The sequence below is a fragment of the Phaethon aethereus genome (genome assembly GCF_964289735.1).
Source record: "Phaethon aethereus genome assembly, chromosome: 21".
NCBI lineage: Eukaryota > Metazoa > Chordata > Aves > Phaethontiformes > Phaethontidae > Phaethon > Phaethon aethereus.
In genome coordinates, this window is record NC_138597.1 from 3,607,190 (window position 1) to 3,629,212 (window position 22,023).

Below are 22,023 nucleotides of genomic sequence, written 5' to 3' on the forward strand. Positions count from 1 at the left end.
TTGATTCCAGAAACAGGGATGAAGGGGAAGCCAGCTGAAGCTCAAAATCTCTGTGTCAGTAAGCAAGATTAATGGTGTTGAAAAAACACCGTTTCATGAATTGAATAGGAAAATCCCAGTGTCCAAGTGAACTTAGTCCTGCTTTCAGCCTCCATTTGCACAAGATGTCTGACAATTTTGCAGCTGAGAACAAGGACCTTTTGAAAGCAACAATCCTTTTGTGCCTTGTTAAGAGAGGAATCTGAGACTTGGAAGGTGTGGTTATTCAAGAATTTATCCCAGAAGCTTGTGTAACAGATGTTTCTTTTTCCTTGTAAGCTGTTCAGTTCCCTAAGAGTGATCCATTTGGTGAAAATACTTGAAGATATACCAAGTCCTCTGATATTTTGATTTGTTTTTTAATTTTACAGGAAAATAAAGAATGATGATTCCCTTCAGAGAGTTAACTTAACTAGAAAACTTTAGTGTAACTTCCTTTCTGGTATACATTTTTTAATTTATTGGGGGGATGGGGAAGACGTTAATAATTTTGCCTCCACTTCAGTAACAAGTCAGTCAACTGAACTCTAGATATCTAAGTACTGGTAACAGGTTTTTCAGCCTTTATGATTGTAGAGTACAAAACCAATTTAATGAAATTGCTTTCTGGATTCACACTTGGAAATGCTGATCTGCCCGTTTCCTATTCTAAGCATATTGAGACTTTGTGCAGTGATTTGTTTTGGTTATGGGGGGAGACGTCCCACTTTCTAGTGATTTAAAGGTTGTTTGGTTTTAAAATACCAAAGCTGATGTTTCTAAATAAATACCTTTCGGTCTAATCTGATCACCAAAGTGTAGTTGTTTTTTCTTTTTTTTTTTTGGTCTCTGTTCTCTCCTCCCCTTGCTCCCCACCCAGTTAAAACAAGCAGAGCCTTATGTTAACATCTGTGGCCAGTACTGACTACAAAAGTGCTTGGATTAAGAGGAAATACAGTGTGGAAAATAATACATAAATGGGTCTAAGCTGGGAACAAACAATTTGGAAGGCACAGGAAGAGAAACACACAGGATGGTCACCGTTTCCCTGGCTCGGTGTAACCTTGTCCTATCTTGAGGCATGCAGGCTAAGTTTTAGTTTTAAGAACATGCAGAAATGAACCCAGGGAAAAATCAAGTAGCAGATTCAATGTCCATCCAGCAGGTAATGAATTTGGCATGTTTGGTGCTCCCAATGAAAAGCTGGGGCAGGATTTAACTTTGAATTTTTAAATAGGTTACTGTCTAGTTTCAGATGAAAAACCTCCCTCAGAAAAGATTTCAGCATCTGTTACTTATCTGCAGGCCATTCCACTAGTTACTACCCTACGGGGGAATAGACTAAAGCTAGTGAAGAAATGTAGTACATTATAAATTGTAAACTAAGTACACTGTGTATTGAAAGAGCTAGTGGCTATTGTGCTTTAACAGAACATACCAGAAGTTCCTGCTCTTTCTTACTGAAGTTCCATGAGCTGTTTAGTTTCTGTGAAACATCTGGCAAGAAGATGGCAAGAGCTTCCAGGGTGCTGTTTCCAAGCCACCATGGTATCAGCTGGAGGCTGAGCCTTTTGATGTTCACTTGCAGAACTGCCAATAGTATGATGCCCACGGAGTCCAAGAAAGATACTTCAGCCTATTTAGACTAGACCTGGAAAAGATGGATAAGCAATTGTTACATAAAGCAGGAGTGGAACCAAAAGAAAAGCTTTTTTAATGTTTTTCATTAAAAATATGATGATTCTTAAGAGCTTTTCCCCCATATAATAAAAGAACTGTTTCAGATTCCTTTACAAAGAAAGGGAAAAAGAAAGAATGGAGTTTCTCTATTTACAATGTGCAAGATAGCAGAAGGTTATTTGTGAAATGATTGCAGAAACACTTAAAAAACTAAATAAAATTCCATGCTTACAAGCACATTCATAAAACAGGAAAGTTGAAATAGTGACTGAACATCCAAAATGTATATTAAATATTTAGTTGGTATTCCACAAAAATGATAGCAGCATGGAAGTTAAACTGAAAAGCATAGTATGTTGTTTAGCTTGTAAATTCAGACATTAAGAAGAAAGCCAACTAATTAATAACAAAAATTTTTAGAATCTCTATTCTGCACTCAGTTAATCCTGATTTATGCTTTTGGCAGATAATAAATACAAGATGCCAGAACAGGGTTTGGTTGATTCTGTTTGAAATGCAGAATACAGCTTTCTCAAGTGCTATTGTTTGGGTAGGATAATACATTCTTGAGAAGCAGACAAAACAGCAAAACATTATATATTTCTGCCTTCCACATGTGCGCTCCAGGCATCTTTCATCCAAATCAGTACCTACTGCTGAATGGAAGCTATGAAAATCAGGGATTTTGCTTCTTGTTAATACTGACATTAAACAATAGATTTGTTTCAGCTTTTTTGAAACCTCTAGTTTGGTTTGTACGTACAATGCAACTCTGGTTACAAAACTGGCGTTATGATACTTGTTTCCATTCTAGTAAGCTTGCTCCCTATGCGTGACATGGCTTATGGGATAGAGATGTTTGGTTTTTAAATAACCAGTAACAGTTTTTCAGGTGAAGAGTAGGCAGATAGAAACATGACAGAGGATGGAAAATTCCTGTAGTGGAAGGAAAAAAGGAAGAAAGGAACACAAGGGTAAGTGTTGATACCAAGTCATTGATCTCAAATGTCCAGTAATGAACCGGGACACTTTCTTTTGTGGCAGCAGCTCTGTAGTGGTCTAAATGCCTGCTCTTGCCTGGTTTACCCTTTTTCATTAACAAGCTCACACTGCATTATAACAAAAGTCATCATGCTGATTTTGGGCATAAAAATGCTGGTTTGCAATGCTACAGGAACCCTATTCTCTTCCAAGGATGTGCTACTGATCTAACAATTCAAGGTAAACAGGAAAGAAATTAAGTCTGGCTCACCACACTATACCAGTGTTTCTCCATCATCGTGGACAGCTGGTTCTTTGTATTGCTTGAAACATCTTCCACTTGAAAGTGACCACAATTTGTTTTACTGAAGAAGTATGGCATGCTGAAACACATGCGACTTGATCCAGAAAAGAAGATACAGTTTTTTAGTCAGTACAAAGTGGTAGTTGCCATTCAGTCACAAAACAAACAAGAACAAAATAAAATTTCAAGCAATCATAGAATCATACAATAATTAAGTTTGGAAGGGGGCCTCCAGAGATTGTCTAATCCAACCTCACTGACATGTCTGAGTCTATCACTGTCTAAATATATCACACACTATTACTGTTAACATACCATCAAGTGTTAGAATAATTCATATAACATATTCCTTCTGAAAACACCTTTGTGATGAATTGTCAAGGCAATGGGAAAGCAAACAGCTGCTACAGATAATATGCAACTCGGAATTCTTTTTTAACCAAGTTATTTATATAGCCTGGATCCAAGGTCCATCTAAACTGGTTTTTTTTAGGCACTTGTGCATATAAAAAATTATCCCACAATTACACAAGTTTTCCATAGATATCAGAATAGCACTGCATTTTAAGTCATGTGTCGCAGAGATAAATGATAACATATAAAATGGCTTGCAGAGCAGAGCCTGCAGCATACAGCTAACCGGCATCATGCTCGGAGTCCTCTTTGCTGTGTTGACTCTGGCAGCCACAGGTACGTACCCAATTTCAGCATTAGCTGAAAGAAAATAGAAAAATGAATTAAAATCTAACAGCAACTTTCCTTTTTTTTGGGGAAATTAGACATTCTGCAACAACACAAAAAGAGATACAGCATAGGCAGTTAATTAAAAAGTTCTGTCAAAACAGTGACTAGGTGCTGTGCTATTCTGTTCTTACAATACGGGCTCAATTAGCATTACTGCTCTCAGCCTTTAGCAAATTCAAAGTTATTTTACTTAGCTTGGATACACTGACATACAGTTAATCCACATCACATTGTTGCATTGGCTAAGAGCTGCATCTCAGCTGACACATGAGAATTTGGTTAAGCCTACTTGATTTGATTATATCAGAAATGAAACCGTTCAAACAGACCTTACATAACATTGGTCAGTTTTGACTGACAGCTGTATCTTCACTTGTATCACATTAAATCACAGCCTATTTTTGTACCTTGCAATATTCTATACAAACAGTCTATAATTAGGGAAAAAAACCCTCTCTTACAGACAATTTTTAATCATCCTATTTTTAAAACACGCATCCTATTTTGTATGTCTTCTAGCCTTTGGCTGCGGCGTTCCTGCGTACCCACCGGCTTTGTCTAGGGTTGTTGGCGGGGAAAGTGCAATACCATACAGCTGGCCCTGGCAGGTTAGTCATGTTGTGCTTTCCCTGGTACAGTTAGGGTTGTGCTGCCCTCCCGCAACAAGGCTGAACAAAACCAAGCCTTTTATTTCATTTGACGCATCGTGCCTGTCATGTCTTAGGTTTTGAATATTACATTCTGATCGATCCCAAAGTTCTCAGTCCTTTTAAGAGAGCTCTGAATGTGCCAGCTCTTGCTGGTTATGCAGGCTTCCATGTTCTTTCAGTAGTCTTGGGCACTATCCCACATTTATGCAAGACGACTGTGAAATTCAGTGGAGCGTACAATGCCTACTGGAGCATAGTTGCACATGGAGGTAGAAAATACATTTCTGAAGCAAATGAAATGCTCTCTCTAATTGGGCCAGGCTTAGTGAGAGCTTTGGAAGAAACAACATTAAAAAATCAAGCTTTTGGATGATAGGGTAGGAGGGAAATCTTTTCTGTGGCCAGGAGTTGGAAATTTGTGGCTTAAAAGCTTCCCACGATCTTCCAGCAGCAAGTTGTGTTCTGGGTGCAGGAAGAAAGGGCAACCATGAAAAATCAGTAAGCAAAAATCTGAGCCTTACTTAATACATTGATCCTAGGTCTCCCTTCAATTCAGTTCAAATGGCAAATGGTACCACACCTGCGGAGGAACCCTCATTGCAACCAACTGGGTGATGACAGCTGCGCACTGCATCAGGTAATTCATCATCGTGGGTAAGCTCTTCATATTATGGGGCAATACAAGAAAGAAGTGATCAGGCACATCTATGCCCTTTCATCATCAAAACTGTTTCCACAAAGGCAACCTTATTTTGGTTTGGTAGCATATGTCCTTGAATATGTACATACAGTTCTTGGTTATTGTAACACTAAGTTGTAGAAAATACCATAATATGAAATAAGGATTGGCTGCATGTTATTATTATAAATCCTATATATTATATCCATCACACAGCTGTTTATCAGTGAACCTGTTTAACTGCTGTCAAAAAAGCAGTCCAAATTGTTTACTTCATTGAAGAATACGAGCTGAATCCTGCAAAGATTGGAGGCATCTTGAGTTTTTTAATGAAGCCTTAAGCAGGAGTTGACAGGACAGCTTGGAGATGAAGTGATTATTAAGCCTAGAACATCATGCTTTGTCCTTAGCAAATCAGTCAGACATTGGCTCAGCTCCAGAAAAATCATGCATGTGATACGGGATTACAGTCTTAAGGATATTCTTACTGAATATCTCAAGTGGCAAAGACGCAGATGTCTAAGCAGCAAGCCAGCAGCTGCATAACTGAGTATTAGTCCTTTTCTTGTTCAGTTCTTCTAGGGAATATCGAGTATTTCTTGGAAAATATAACCTAGCAGCTGTGGAAGAAGGATCAATTGCACTTCCTCCAGAAAAAATCATTGTCAATGAGAACTGGGATCCACAGAACGTTGCAAATGGGTAAGTTGGTGGCAAGTATTTTTTCAGTTATTAGAAAATCAAAATCAAATCAGGCAAAAATCAAACTGCCTGAATTTCATCCACCCTGACCTGTGGCAGCTAACTGGATAAATATTTAGAGTCTCCTGTTACAGCTTACGGATGTACTTCTAAATGTTTGCTCATAGATGAGAGTTGAGTCTCCAGTTTGTATCTTTCCGCCCTCAAGAGAAGATAAAGAACTTTAAATATTAATTGCTTATTGATTGTGTTTTCAGATGACATTTTGCATGTTCATGCTTGGGTGGGAAGATGTCCTATGCAATGATTTCTTTTGCGCAGCGGAAGGAATTAATTAATTTATACAATGATCTTTGAAGCCCTTCTACAAATGGCACAAACACACAGTATTAGTGGTCAATAGTATTAATATCTTTGTTGCTGAAGGACTTCTATGTCCTGCTGCAGGCTAAGGGCACTAGCAAAGAAATCCCCTCAGTTTCCAGGTCCTTGGAGTTAGTCCTAACACATGCTTGGGTTTGATGAAAAGAACCTATAAAAGGCAATTTCCAGAACACTGCCAGCAGGAAAGTTCTGCAGGGAATAGTCTTCCAGTCCATGGATTTCCCCATTGCTTTGAGAGTGGAGGAATCTTTAGTGCTTATGTACTGGCCTCCTTGCTCCCTTGCATCTCTTTTGAAGAGGCCAAGTGCTGTATAACTGCTAAGTATTTCTGCTACTGTGTCTTAATCTATTTGCAAACCTCTTCACCCCTTTCCTTTTCTTTCCCACTCTCAAATGTGCACATGTGACCACAGGTACGACATTGCTTTGATCAAACTCACTGAACACGTCACCTTAAGTGACCACATTAAGCTGGCCTGCCTCCCTCCTGCACAAAGCATCCTATCATCCAACACTGCCTGCTACGTGACTGGATGGGGAAGACTGCAGAGTAAGTACTTGCATGTTTGCAAAATTGTGGAACAAAATATGTCAGTACTGCCTTCTCCTTTGGGATTGATTGGAAAAAGGCTGTTGATGGTCCTCAAGATCCTCTCAACCTCAGTGTGGTGAGGTAGTTTATCAGGCCCCACTTCACCCACCCAGTATGATTTTTCTCTGCCTTTGGTTCATTTTGCTTGTACTGGGGCTAATAAAGCACTAGAGGGCCCTGTAACTAAGCGTTTAGAAGCTATTGTAACACAAACGTTAACTGTGCAGACTGGTGAATTTGCTAATCCTAACATACTCCGCTGAATGACTGAAAAGACACATAACGGAATAGATGAAAAGTGAAGGAAATCTCAGAGACTTCAGCAGAAGTGTCAGCTCGGCTCAAGAGGCAATTCCTAGATTGATAAGTAAATTGCAATGAGCCTTTTTTAAACAGAACACAAATTGTTAGTAAGTTAAAGCCTTTTTTTTTTTAATATAAAAGAATGGAGCTAAGGAATGGATTATACATCTTCTCCCTTAATGCAGTCCCTATGGAGTTTCTTATCTGGAAGGATAGTACCCAGATCGTGGGAGAAACTTAACAATGCAGTTTTGTTCGTTCTTCAGTGCCAGCTGGTACCATGACTCCTTTGTTTCTATTCCCTCCCAGCAAATGGAGCTCTTCCAGATGACCTGCAGCAAGGCCTTTTGCTGGTGGTGGATTATGCAACTTGTTCCAAGCCTAGCTGGTGGGGAAGCACAGTGAAACCCACCATGGTTTGCGCTGGTGGGGATGGAGTCACCTCCAGTTGTAATGTGAGTCCAGAGAACACCACTCTTAGGGCTTGGTTTCAGACACAAACAGGCCTGATGGGAAGAAAAGCTTAAACAAGACGCAAGGAGGAGCTACTCACACTATTACTGCCATTAACTGTGTTCTCTTTTCCTCCCAGGGGGACTCTGGTGGCCCACTGAACTGCCAAGGTGCTGATGGCAGGTGGGAAGTACATGGTATAGTCAGCTTTGGCTCCGCTCTTGGCTGCAACTATTATCACAAGCCTTCTGTTTTCACTCGGGTCTCTGCTTACAATAGCTGGATCCAGCAGGTAAGGTTCTAGGTATTGCTGCTAGAGAATACAGACACTTAGCTACTTCTGAGGTTCTCTCTGATTGACATTTCTGCCACCTACTCAGGGAACTGTATCACTTTTGATTCAAATGCTACTTTACATACAAATAACCTCTGTAGACAAGCAGTCTCTGCAGCAAAAAAGAAGTATCCTCTTCTTAAACAGTTATCAAAATTATTTTCACTTTTAAATAAGTCTATTTAAATATTTACATATTTATATGTTATATTTATAGTCATAAAGATTTTACTAGTATGACTTCAGAAGAGATTACCTTAAACTTCTATTCATCGATATCACTGGTTGTTGCAATTGCATCCTAGAAGGTAGCGCATGCTGCTCAAGTCTGGAACATCAATTATTTTTTAATTTAATATAACCTTTAATCTAAAATGGGACTGAAAAGCAAAAATCTTATTTCAGTTATTTAAGTCCTGCATCTTGGATGCAACATATACTATTCACAAATTCCTGGGTCTCATGATCTGATTTTTCACTTGTTTTACATTCTTATAGGTTATGGCAACCAACTAATCCTAAAAGAACTGGATGATAGATGCCAAGAAGGAAAACAGTTTGAATAAAGTCATAATCATGACACCTTTGATCACAAATTGCTGGGAAATTACGCTTTAACAACACAAGTATTATACCTAACCATACAGCAATAAACACTGTTTTTCGCAACATGAAAGAAAACGTGTGTCCCTGCCGCTTTTTCCCATGTATTGTCAGGACCAGAACCTGTATTTAGTGATGATGCTGGAGGCCTTTTACAGCCTTTTGGCTGGAGCTTGCTACCCTCACCTGGGGAAAGATGTGAGCCTGCTGTGAAGAGGCTGGGCAGTAGGAAGAGTTAGAGCCACAGGAACAACTCCGTGGGGCAGGGGGTGAGGAAGCAAGGCACTGGCAGGGCTGAAGGCAGCTGACAGGCAGTTGTCGGGACCCCCGAGCCTGCCAGCAGGACTCCCCAGAGCAAGCAGTGGCAATGCCCAGCGGGAAGGCAGCACGGGTGCAAGCAGGTCCATGCAGGTGAGTGTGGGAGCACTGACAATGCTTTTACAGAGCGGTTTTTAAACACCCTGTGATCCTGGGACTTAGCAAGGGGAAGGCTAAAAACCTGCAGTGAGTGCTGGCAGCATCTCTGCAGATCTATCTCCTCCACATCCCCGTTGCTCGTTTTTAAGTCATTCAGATGCCAGGTGAAGACCTCTGAACTGTCACTGTCGGCTGAAAACAGACACAAATGGGGATTTTTTTGCAAAGCACAAGCAGAAGCACCACGTTTTAGCCTGGTACTACATTAAAGCCCCTGTATAGATTTCTTTCATTGTCATAGAAGGTAGGCAGCATAAAATCAAGGTGGATTTTTGTTGTGTTTTTCTTCTCCTGCCTGGCACGTATTTTGGTGAATTCAAAACTAAAACAATTGGTTAAAACCAAGGACAAGCGACTCAAAGGTAAGGAGTAGATAGAGTAAGGAAAAGATTGGAAGTTCGTTGTGAGAACAGAAATGCATCTGGGTTCAGAGATAAATTTTCCTAGGTTTGCGGTTCCTTTCAGTCAGACATTTTGCAGTTGTTACGCTTGGGTTGAAAATAAATAAATAAATAAATATTAGTAAGCATAAATAGTATTAAAAAAATAAATAAATGGCTGTTTAACATCTTTGAAGACTGTACTTTTATTACTTTTCTTCTGCTTCACAATCATTGACCACCCTTCTGCTGCAAAAAGCCCAGCAGGAACTTGTTTTGCCTGATATCAGTCTCTGCTGAGAAATAGTAGGCTTTATTGCATTTTTATTTCTCTTACTAAAAGTGTAGTTTCACCTGTCTGAGAAAGTAGAGGGTCTGAGGAGGGATTTTTTTTCAATCACCTCTACTATGTTGAGGAAAAGAAAGAAAGAGGGGAAAAAAAAAAGTGACTGAGCTGAATGGACTGAACAGCAACCCAGTCCCCTGGCTTGTTCTTTATCAGTGGAAATAAGGGTTGCCCAGTTATTCAGAAGTCATCAGCTTCAGCATAACATCCTGAGTTGTTTTAATGAGTATCATTAACGTAAAATTGTAAATGATTGATTAATACTTCTGAAAATGAAAATCATTAGAGGTTACTTTGCTGTATAGAGCATGGATATCAGTTATGTGCAGCATGAAAGAGAAGGACAGAAGAGGTAATCATGAAGCTCAAACAGTAAAAATTGGATATGTATATGCTTCTGTAAAAACTGAAACAAAACTGAAATTTGATTCATTTTCCTTTGGAAATACTTAGACAATATTGTGGAAATGTTTGAGCTCATATCAACACAAATTATTAATAATCCAGAAATTCCTACTAAGAACAAATTCTAAAAGTTTAATTAAAAAAAATTCAACAGTCCCAGTTGGTGATCACTGAAATAAGTAACCTATCTTTTCCAAGGGCTTCTTTAAGATTTGGATGGAAGTACCACAGAGAATAAAACCTACAGCAAATGACTTTATCAGTCTTAATATTCACAGAAAAACTGTACGATGTCATTCATGTTTTTGCAGCTCTGAGCGTGTCACAGAAACAGTTTCTTTACTACACCGTTTCTTTTAAAAGAAAATGTCAGGTGGAATGAAATATAATAAAACATGTCTTTCAATAACATTCAGCTAATGCATGATCCCTGTACTTTGTTTCAGAACCAATGTGAATCGTTAAATATCACTGCTAGCTCCAGTTATGTATTCAGGAGCTGCAATAAACATCCCAGGGATCAGACACTTTTTTTTTTTTCTCCTTTTTTTAGATGTTCTCCCCGCTCCAATGCTGGTAGTAGAAAAACAGTTCGAAGGATTTTGACAGCATGCATGGTCTCCCTCTGCAGCCTCCTTGGAGCCATTTCTTTTGATTTGAGAAACAGCTTGGAAATATGGAGAAACACAGGGAAAGCCCTTCAGGAACTTTCCTCCTGTGAACACCTTTGGGCTGTTCGTTTAATCTATCTCCTGCAGGAAGAAAGGCACAGCTGGCTGTTCCCAGCGGCAGACAAGAGGAAGAGATCATTTCATGCTCAGCTATTGGGGAATTTAAACTCCCTCTGTAAGGCAAGTGAAGCAGAACTGTATTGTGAGAATTGCCAATGCAAGAAGGAGAAAATCTCCATTTGTAGATTTTACATCACTGATACGAGACAAAAATTAAATAGCACAGGGGATCCTGAAACTAGCCAGGTGCTGTCCAGAGTGATCTCTGAACTGCTGCAGCGTTTTAGTAGTCCCCATGAAGACCTCAAAGCTATGAGATACAATCCTGACTGGACAGACATAGTAGCTTTTAAACTCATCCTTCACATAAGAGAAGCCATGCTTAAAGCACATTTAATGCCAGCATCTACAAGGTTTCAAATAACATTGCATCAATTTTTTGCCATTCTGAACTATGCTATCTTCTCATCAGAGAGTGTACATAAGTGCTGGGTGGATAATGTCAATCTATCACTTCATTTCACCCACTATGAAGGAATCCCTTTTTTCATCCCGTTCCTGGGCTCAGATGAATTTGTGTCCATTGAAGCCTTGGTAAAGGGACTGCATTATGTACAGAGTTGCCTACTGCAGAAGGGACAAGAAAAGCTCATCAAGAAATCTAAAGAAATCCTGTACACAATGAGCCTTAAGACTGGTCTGTTAGTCATAGCCTGCCTCACTTACCCCATAATCCTGATGTCCTTCAAGCAAATGACAGATTGGATATACAATTATGCCAGGAACCTCAAGGAAAAGACAGAGGACTTGAAAAGGGAGAGGCGGCTAGCTGAGGACCTCTTACACCAGATGTTGCCAAAATCTGTGGCCAAGCAGCTACGGAAAAGCCAAAAAGTTGAGGCAGAAAACTATGATCAGGTTAGCAAATAGAAAGGGTGCTGTCACCAAGGATAGAAAAGTGTTCACCTGAAAGTGCACCTACCTTGCCACCTTTTTGAGGAACCTGGTTTTGCACCCATAGTTGAGTGTCGATGGAAATCCAAATATTAATGAAGGGTTTTGGAAAGAGCTGTGCAGTGTGCCATGAAGCACTTAGGCTGATGGGGAAAGGAAGAAGAGCTGAAATTTCCAGAAGCGTAGGTTTAGACATCAAAGATCCTATATTGGCAAGTTGTCGTCTTTGGGTTTAAGAGTCTACTCATGAGAGCCAGGCAGCATCATTAGATCATGAGTACATAAGAGCAAGAACTGAGTTTCCTCCTTGTAAAATGGGAAGAATCATGAAAAAACAACGTAGGACAAGTCCTGTCTGTACTTGTCAGTATGATTCCATAAACATGAATGAAAGGAGAGCATGGGAGTTAGAGAAGGATGAGAGGGACGGATGGTCTCGTAGCCTCAAGTGTGTAACTGTAACAAAGCCTGTTGACATAAAAACAAGGGCAGAGTTTGTTCAGGCACCCATTCAGTTGCAGCTCTGCCTCACAGCATGCATATTGCTGTCAATGCTGAATTTAGCAGCTGTGCTGTATAGCCCACAGCCAAAATCGTCATGCTAAAGTAATTGCAGTTCTATTCACTCTTTTTCCCCTGGATACTCTGTTACTTTCAGCTGTGAAACACAATAATAAAGGTTTGCATTTAATTTGTAGGTGTCATTATCAAAACAGCAACCTGTAATTGCACAATTAACTATAATTCACAGTAGTCATGACATCAAAAGTAGCTGAACCAAGGCAGGGGGTGAAAAGGTGGTTCTTCTGGATTAATTGGTGTTACCAAGGATAAATAAAAGAACAATTTTAGTTTAAACACTGACAAAGTTCAGGCAACACAGAGGAGAAACACTTAGTTCTTTGCCAACACCTATAACACACATTTCCCTTCCTCAATTCAGTTAATATGGTTTCTGTTGTTCTTTCTTTTAAAAATATTATTTTTTTAAAAAGTTAATTACTTGATCATAACAAAGATATACATCATTTGAAGAGAAACAAAATCCAGTTAATAATTCCTAATTCAATAAGAGCAAAGACAGCAGTTGAGTTTTCATTTTGTAGTTTGTTCAGATACCTAGTTTTGATCTCTACCACGGTTTAAATCATTTTAAAACCATTTTAAAAGAAAAATCAGTCCCTACTTCCACAAGAAGTCTGTTGATCACTGCTTGCAAGATCCAAAGCATTTGACTTTCAGTCTCCCATCTAGCAGAAGGTATTCAGAGAAGTGCAGATGATAAACTTTGGAGATAAACATAATTTTATCTGTCAAAGTAATAGAGAACAATTCAGAGCCAGAGCTTGTTAATTTAGGATTGCGACTATTCAGTTCTGCAACACTGGTTCTATGTGCAGCCTGTGCCCTAGGCTGTTCTGCTCAGAATTTCACAAATCCCCAAACTCTTCAAAGGATCTGCCACTGTTGCCTGGAGACCTTAGCTTCACACTTTCCTTCTCCCTGTGACAGGTGACTATCTTTTTCTCAGACATCGTGGGGTTCACAAGCATTGCTGCCTCCTGTACTCCCTTGCAAGTTGTTGAGATGCTCAACAATCTGTACGTCTGCTTTGACAGCAGGATTGAGTCTTACGATGTTTACAAGGTGAGTACAAACCTGCAGGCAAGGAATCTGGAAGTTGCTGGAATCTTACTTTGTTCCCTAGTGAATAGCAAATACACCAGGCCAGCTGGCCAAAAGCCATCAGCACAGGGACTACACCACAGCTTGGCAAGTGGTGGACTGCTGAGATATATTTTATTCTGATGTCCTTTTGAAAGAAAAGCTTGGTGCCTACCAGTTTGTGACGCATGTCCCTTCCCATCAGGTGGAAACCATTGGTGATGCCTACATGGTAGTGAGCGGCCTGCCAGAGAGGAATGGTACCAAACATGCTGACGAGATTGCCAAAATGTCTCTGGACCTGGTGGCAGCAGTTCGTCAGGTTGTGATCCCTCATATGCCAATGGGCAAACTGCAGCTTCGGGCTGGGATACACACAGGTACGTGGGCTGAGGTGGAGGCATGAGAAAAAGAGAGTAGGACACAGTCTAATTGTGTGAGGAGAAAAGAATTCTGCCTTTCTGTACAAGCCGTTGACTCTCCGCAGGACCCCAGGACGAGTATTTCTCCTGGTTCCAGCAGTAACAGTGGGCTGAAATGACTTTCGCTTGCATCAGTGTGGAAAGGGCTGTAAAACAATTCAGTACTGGCAAAGTGCGTCTTCCCCTGATATCAGCACCACTTAGCTAATCAAATTGTGACTTCTCTCCTCAAGTAAATACTGTGCAGCCAGGCCCTAGATGCACTGAGTATTCCCAATTCCCATTGCTCTTTTAGAATCCAGAGTGACTAGCAAAGGTGTCTGCATTTGGCCTCTCCTTGCACTTTTTCCACTTGTTTCTTATTGGGGGTCTCTCTGCTTTGTATTTTCCCAGGACCCTGTGTAGCTGGAGTTGTGGGATACAAAATGCCTCGTTACTGCCTTTTTGGGGACACTGTAAACACAGCCTCCCGCATGGAGTCCACCAGCTTGCGTAAGTGACTTGGGCACAATCTCTGCGTTCCTTATGCACCAGTCAGGCTCACACCCGCCCTCTACGTTTCTTAGGTACTGCAGTGAAAGGAAAACCCCTAGCACCCCCTCACATTGGCCATGGCCAAGGGAGAAATAAGGTTCGTACAGGAGAAGGAGCATTCTGCGCAGCATATCCCATGCCAGAGAACTCATTACCATAGATCTAAAGAACCAGCACATGCATGACCTGCAGTCCCCACTAGCCCTGTACATGCACTAGTTACCCAATAAGCATGAGAAACTCTTGTGTATTCACATGGGCAAGTAGAGTCACATCCGTTATGCCACTTCTGGCAAGTGATTGGAAATAAGAGGAGAAAGAGGGTCACAAAAGCCACATAGCAGAAGGTAAGCTGAGTTTGATTTTAAGGACTGTAACACAAAGGCATTAGGTAGAAACACCACGGCTACATAGAGGGCAGTGCATGTTTTCTTGGTCCAGCCTTTTATGCTGCCTTTGCTACCAATACCGCCTCTTTTAACTGCTGTACAACGCTGTTGTGCAGATACCCAGCGCTGCACTGCACAGTCACGTCAGTAGGTCAGTTAACCTGCTGAACTGCGGCTATGTTTTAGCCGACATCTGTGTACAATGTCAGAGTCCTCAACCAACGTTTAAGGCATCTTCCATTTCTTTGTGCTTCTTCCTCAAACCCGACATTTTCCAAAGTGGAGGTGGAAACACTGGGCTGATAAATGCAGGAGGGCTGGTGTGTGGTCTCTGGGAATAGGGGAATCATTAATTTCTAATGCTCTGTTCTGAATCCTAGCGCAGAAGATCCATATCAGTTCTGCTACATATGATGCCCTTCTCAAGGATGATGCATATGAAATTGAACTGAGGGGAGAAATTGAAGTCAAGGTAACATCTTTTCCGTAGCTTTGCAACAGTAAAGGCATTTAATAAGACAGAAATGAGATGTGATAGATTTGGCCATTGCTCTTCTGTGAATTGCAAGTCAATTTTTAACCGTGGCCCCAAGGTTCTTCTCCTAATTCAGTTGGAAGTGACTATACATTACTCCTCCTAGTCAATGAAAAGGTGTTACTGTGTGGTTTGAAATACAGCTGCTATGTCTGCACTTGCACGGAACCACATGAATATGGGTGAAAATGTTAGGATTCAGTTACAAAGACACATCGGCATAAGGCTGATTTTAAACCCTTAACAACACTGCCAGTGACCAACAAAGCGTTTCTCTGAACTGAAAGAATTATTAGCACCCAAACTGCACAGAAATTACAATTATTTCTCCAAACAGCAGCCACTTATGAGTGAAGGACAGATAACAAATGCAGTACATGTAGTAGACTTGGCCATAGTGATTCTCTGCTCTGCTTCATATCCCTTCATTCCCTTTCATATTCACATGAAAATAGCTGTTTTCTGCTCGCTCCTTTTCTTGCCCCAGGGCAAAGGGAAAATGAAAACCTACTGGCTTCTTGGTAACAAGAACTACAGTGTTCAAAATGACAGCCTGGTGTGTCACTGGAATCCAGCAAACTCCAAGAAAAAGAAGATGGAAAGTAGCCAGGGATCTGTCCAACAAGTAAGGAGGTGAACGTGTTGCAGGGTGAGACTTCGTAGATAATGAGCCATTCGCTAAGGGCTAAGACATGTAGAATTTGCAAATTTGTCCTGCAAGCAGAGGGCTCTGCTGTGTACACATACAAGCTCTAATGTGCGTTCCTCTGTGTCAACAGTGTAGCGCAGGTGCTCTGGGAGAAGCGCTGGCTGAACAGAGCCCTGCAATGCCCTGTGATGAGCTGAGCCCTGACAGTCACACTCAAGGGAGTTCCAGACCAGCCTGGACCTCTGAGAGTGCCACCCATGGCACAAGCCAGGAACAGAGGAATGGCTTTCATCAAAGCTCCCAACAGAGCCTCCAGGAGAACCTCACCTCATTGGGCTCGCCTGCTTTGGGGAAAGGTGCCAAAGGTGTCAGTTTAGAATGCAGGGCACAGCCTAGAGACCATGGTATTAAAGCAATGTGGAAAAATGAGTTTCTTCCAGGTTTTGTAGATGAGATGTGACAGGATAAGAAATGACTGGACTGCCCCAGGCACACGCATTTCTTTTAAATAACATTCTCTCTTTGTTCTTAGCCATAATTCATATTTTTAGCTAGTAAGTTTACTTGGAAACCTAAAACACCAACAGAAATTTAGAAAGGTGTCTCTAAACAAGGAGAAGAACAGAAATGCAGAAGCATGAATGGTAGATAAAAGATGTACAGCAATGTGACTCTTTTCACTCCAGAAAAGCTATTCTAGATTTATATTTGTAGGTGACACAGAATTTGACCATCAAAGTCCAGGCACAGTGAGGATACTTTCAGAACCTGAGCCAGCTTACTTCAAGCTAGCGTGTACATTTCTCCCATAACGTATCGCTTGCAAGGTATGTAGAACTGTACATAGTAGGAGAGGGAGTAGCGAGACCCTGGTGGAGAACAGGACAGGTAAATAACTTTTTGATCATTGTTTCAGAGACACAAATGAAGTGGGAACAATATTAAATTACTTCTATTAAGTTGCTGCACCAGTTTGTCTTTCCAGCTCTTCTCGACCTCAGAGGAATCTCCTCTCCATACATGTGTTTTTTCCCTTATCCAATCACCAAGAGGGTTGATGGTGAGACAAAGGTGCAGTCTAGCTGTATGGAAGACATTAGAAGGGCAAGCTATTTCTCCCATTGAATTGTAATTTGCTTTTCTTTCCTCATTGAAGGAAAAGACACCTCTGCAGTGACAAGCAGAGCGTAGTAAAACCCTCTTCTATGTATGACTCGGAGAAATCAAAGCAAACTGAGTTACTTCCTGACATTGACATGTAGTAACTCTACACAGAGTTCAATTAATTTGTAAGTGAGCTGCACATATTTGTTGTCATTAACCCCGTCCTGCTGGCTGCCGCCTTTGAGCAATTCCAGAGTGAGGGAACCCTTCTAATGGGAAGAGAAGTGTCGGGGAAAAGGTTTGGCCTGTCTCTTCTCCCAGTGAACAGGTTCATGTAGAGCATTACTACTGCATAAGAGAAAGATCTTAGCAGATTAAAAAGGCACCAAAAAGAAAGGTATGTATTTAAGGGGAAGTGAGGCTTGGAAAGCTGCAACTGGTCTTTGTTTTTAACTTTTTTTTCCTAAAATAAAAGTAGCTGTATGAACTTCAAAGGAAGTTGGCTGGGCTATCTCTTTGTCATTCACTTGGCTAATAAGAACAACTGAAAAACCTCATATAAGTTGTCTCCTTACAGAATGAAAGCCAAGAGCTGCTCCTTTTAGTCAGGTCAGAGATGTGGCTCTATGTAAAGCAAGCTTAGCCTGAGGTGATGAGGTTAACTTGCTCTCAAGGACTGGGGATCTCTGAAGGTCAGATGAAGAACTATTCAATCTTGCAGATAAGTAAGCCAAAATTGGAGGCTGAAATATTCACGATAAATGTAATATGCATGTTTGTACATGAAAAAGAACGAACCACAGAACTAACTCTATCACTAGTGTCTTATGAATCAAAATCAGGTGTTGGTCCAAACATATATTCACCAGTTCAAGCAAGAACTATTCCAAGCAAATTCAGTGGTTCAACTCATGCAGGATTTTGCTTCAATCATCACCATGGTCACTGCAATCTCACAACTTACAAAAACCTAAAAAGATACTTTGCCCATCTCAAGCACAACTTCCCACCTCCCCAAATCTCAGAACTTCTCTACATAGACTATTTACATGGGTGCAAATACTGTTTAATTTCTGTTAAAATCTGCAAGCCTGTGGTTAAGATTTTCCCATTAAGGTAGCTGCTAAGTTGCTCCAATACTTTCAGACCAAAGAAAACAAATGTGAATCATATTACAGCAAGCTTCATCACAGAAAGCCATGAGGAATACAAATCAAACACTTAAAAAACCCTTCACAACTCTTGCTAAAGTCAGCCTCTTGAATCCAAGGGGATGGTGGTCTGTTGGTTTTTTTAAATACTTGATGATGGTATTACTGAAGACGTGTGGAAGCTGCACAGGCACGCTCACACAGTGTTAAACAAACACAAAATCACATGTACTCAAAAACACATACATAAATCTATGTCAATGCCCATCACGGATACAGAAAGGCTGGATTCCTTTCATCTGGTTCCTGTCAGAACTCAGCAAGTGGGATCAAATGTGGAAAAAAAAAAAACACAGGAAAGGGGGGACAGAGATAAATGTTGTTGAAAAGCCATGACTTTCAAGTCAATGAAGGAAAATGCCTCAGGTGCACACATCCCCTCACAAGCAGGCATGAAAGGAACACCACCGGGGAGAGGGAGAGGGACAGCTGGGTACTGCAGGGCAGCTCAGAGCCACAGGAGCCCCATGCTGTCTCTAATTATTATGAAAATCCTGAGTCAAGATCAGAAGCAAATTATTTGCATAGAAAATTGAGCCTGTTCTGATCTTCATCTCTTCAGAGGCTTCAGTGTGGAATTTTAATTTAGAAAATAGTAGAAAATGGCCTTGTGTGCTTGATGATAGATGGTAATTAGTGTTTATTAACGAAACATGCTTTGGTTCAACTCTGAACAATCCCTCTCCAGAGAGGAAGGAGGAAGTGATGAGCTGCTTTCTATGCATATGGCTGATGCTTTGATATGGTGGCTTGGTTTCCAAAGATTTTTGGGTTGTCTATGCCTAACATACAAGGCTTGGGGTGGATGAAGGCTGAGGTTGTACCAGGTTGGTTGGCGTAACTTTGAGACAAGATCTTTTGGCAAGATGAAACATTTTCTAGACTGAAAACTTGGGTCTGGATCAGACTAATACAAAGTCTCAAGTTTACTCTATGATGGGGTAGTGGGTTTCAACCTAGTCAAAGACACAGAGATATACCTTCAACTAGACAAATCCTGTAGGGATAAAAATGGTTTCCATTTTTGAGTTTGACATACTAAGTCAGTTTCTCCATAGCCTTCCCTGAGTATCACTCAAAGGTTATACCTCGTTTCCATAAAGACCATATGGATTATTTTAGTCATCCTGCATCAGTCACACTGCTGAGTTACATGGGATGCAGAGTCTGGATAATAAGTTGTCCTGGTCCTCTCAGCAGATCTAGAAACAACAATCTCTGCTTCCCCGTTGAGCCAGCCTGTTAACATCTGAATTCTCACAAGGCCAGAGCAGAGCAGTACAATAATCAGCATTTTCCTAGACCGAACGCCAGGTGTCATTACAGGCCTGCCTGATAAATGGTGCATTCACAGTCTTTTAAGCATCCTTTTGGGCTGCCAGAAGAAGACTGGACTCCAGTCCCACACACACACTTTGTCACAAGCAGTGAAAGAGAAGAAGGGAACATCATTGAGTTGCCACTGCATTATCCTCTTGAGATGGAGAAGGACAGAGAAGCTAAAAGGGCACAACAAGCCTTTTAAGACACGGCATCAAATGGGAACATGAGCTTGCGACCAGAAAGCAGGTAAAAAGGGAGGCAAATGAATAAAATGAAATAGAAAAGAGCACATATCCTGGAGTATTTGTCAGTTTCTAGCTGGTCCTGATTCCCAAACCCACTCTGGCAGTGACTGTTCCCTACTCTCACATATTGCAGGACAGTTGGGATACCTCTATGGCCCAGATGCAGAAATGGAAGTCAGAAAAGTCAAGGCTGAGCACTTGACTCTGATAACAACTTGTTCAGTAAGTTACCTAACCTGTGGGCTCTGCACTGCTTTTCAGGGTGTTAAGAAGTTTGTTATTAAAGATAAGTGTCAAGATGAGAGAGGAGTAGGAAGCTGGAAACAAAAATAGTTCACTGAAATTAATCACACTGACAAAGTTCTTGCCAGTGACATTTCAAAGATCCTGGATGATACCGCTAAAGAAAGAGAGCAAAAGCTATCCCAGACCGTGCAATAGTTGGGGTAATTCAGGTGCTTACCCAGAATAGAGAAGTCCTGTCCTCCAAGTCCCTTCTGTCCTTCCATTAATGTGCTGCCATACTCCTGGCTCCTGCTGGGATGCTCAGCACATGAAGCCCTACTGCCAGTTTTGTTCTCATCCATTAAAGCCCAGCTGGAGCCAGGTGCCAGGCCTGTAGAGTGTTCAGCAACATCAACAACTTTGCACTCACCTTATGTGAGCCAATGGTATTTTTAGTCCCTAGATGAATGATGGCAAGCAGGGAAGCTCCCCTGGCTAATAGTCTCACACTCTGCAGAGGCTAGGCTATTTACCCAGATGACCCTGGCAAACCCCAGAGTGACAACCTCGGGGGCTATTGGTTTTTGTCTCATGTGCCAGCTTTCAGTACTGCTCAGAAAAGGCCCCATGGACAAGTCATCCTGGGATCCAGTTGGATGCCCAAGGGCTTTTTGCCTTTTCCTATTTATCCTTCAGGACATGGTGCATGGGAGACTGCAGGGAGTCCATTTGCTGATCAACTGACCTGCAGATACAAGGAGCTGCTTAATTAACAGGTCTAAAGGAACATAAGGGGGGTGTGTGTGGGGTGTGTGACTCCCAAGAGAGCGACATAAAGCTGCCTGAAAACATTTTTTCCTTTCCTATTTAGAGAATTCTTTAAAGACATGGCTTTTTACTCTCTGCTAATTAAAAACAGCAGTTCAGGCTTGCATTGATCCTTCAGTGAAAGAGCTTGCTCATGGAAACAGCAAAAAGGCAGGAGCATAAAAGCCCAGTGATTCTGTGGACTTTGTGCTCCTTGTCCTCACCTCACAGTAATTCCTAATTCTTATATTTACTTTTTACTTGTTCTCAAAGCAGGTCACTGTTGCACATGCCCTTCAAGGACAGCACATGCAGACACGAACTGACTTTGCTACAGAATCAGAACCACAGTTTATGTACTCCTAGGCCAGTGCTCATCTAGTTAGGTCCCAAAAAGAAAGGATGATGATAAGAGTAATCGACCTAGGCAAGCCACAGAGGACACTGAATAAGTCCATTCACTATACTTCTAAGTGTTACATCTGTCTGCAGCCAGTCCAGAAAACAATGAGTTCTTTCTATTGCAAAGTCCTTGAAATACAGAACAACTCCTCCAGATTGGACCAGATCCATACAACTTTGTGATGTGCAATCACATCACAATTTCTGCCTCCCTGGAACATTCCTGTCCTCACTCAGCTCTGTATGGGTCTAACAGTGACAGAAGTTTCCCCACTGCACTGCTCAGTATTTCTTACTGCCCAAATTTAGGCTGACAGAGGCCTTAGCTGTGGACCCTAAGGACCAGGGATTTTGTTTTTAAACTCTCAAGAACATGCACAAGGCAGGACAGAGTCAGAGTCTATTTCAGGAAGGTGTTTGTGGCAGTCAGGCTAAAATTAGACCATTTGTTCCAAAAAAGACCGTGTAGAACGACAAGGATTTGGCAAGAGGCTCTTCAGTTGGGAATGTGACACAGGAAGCGCCTGCACGGCTGTTGGCAGTGATGTCACCTGGCTGCCCAACGGTGCTGCTCTGCACCGCGCTGCGGGGTCCTGGGAAGCTCCGAGAGCGAGCACTGGAAGTTGTTCAAGCCACTCTGTATCTGCAGGCGGCTGAGTGCAGAGCAGGGCGCGAGGCAGAAGTGTCGACAGGCTCCACCGCTTAACACTCCCAGATAAGGGAATCTGTAGCCATGACAGAGAACTGTTATTCTTGCACTATTTGTGATGGGCTCTTCAGCGAAGTATCAGT

At 41.4% G+C, this 22,023-nt stretch overlaps 1 protein-coding gene across 1 annotated transcript; it reads left to right on the plus strand.

The window, feature by feature from the left end:
- Positions 1-3,603: 3,603 nt before the first annotated feature.
- LOC309412407 (chymotrypsin-like elastase family member 2A) lies at positions 3,604-8,340 on the plus strand (the record flags this gene model as incomplete). The annotated part of the gene is made up of 8 exons (XM_082009304.1): positions 3,604-3,673; positions 4,247-4,335; positions 4,917-5,014; positions 5,630-5,758; positions 6,556-6,692; positions 7,347-7,492; positions 7,630-7,782; positions 8,323-8,340. Exons 1-8 carry the CDS (start codon positions 3,631-3,633, stop codon positions 8,338-8,340), a joined length of 813 nt encoding a protein of 270 aa, XP_081865430.1. The 5' UTR covers positions 3,604-3,630.
- Between the last annotated feature and the right edge of the window lie 13,683 nt (positions 8,341-22,023).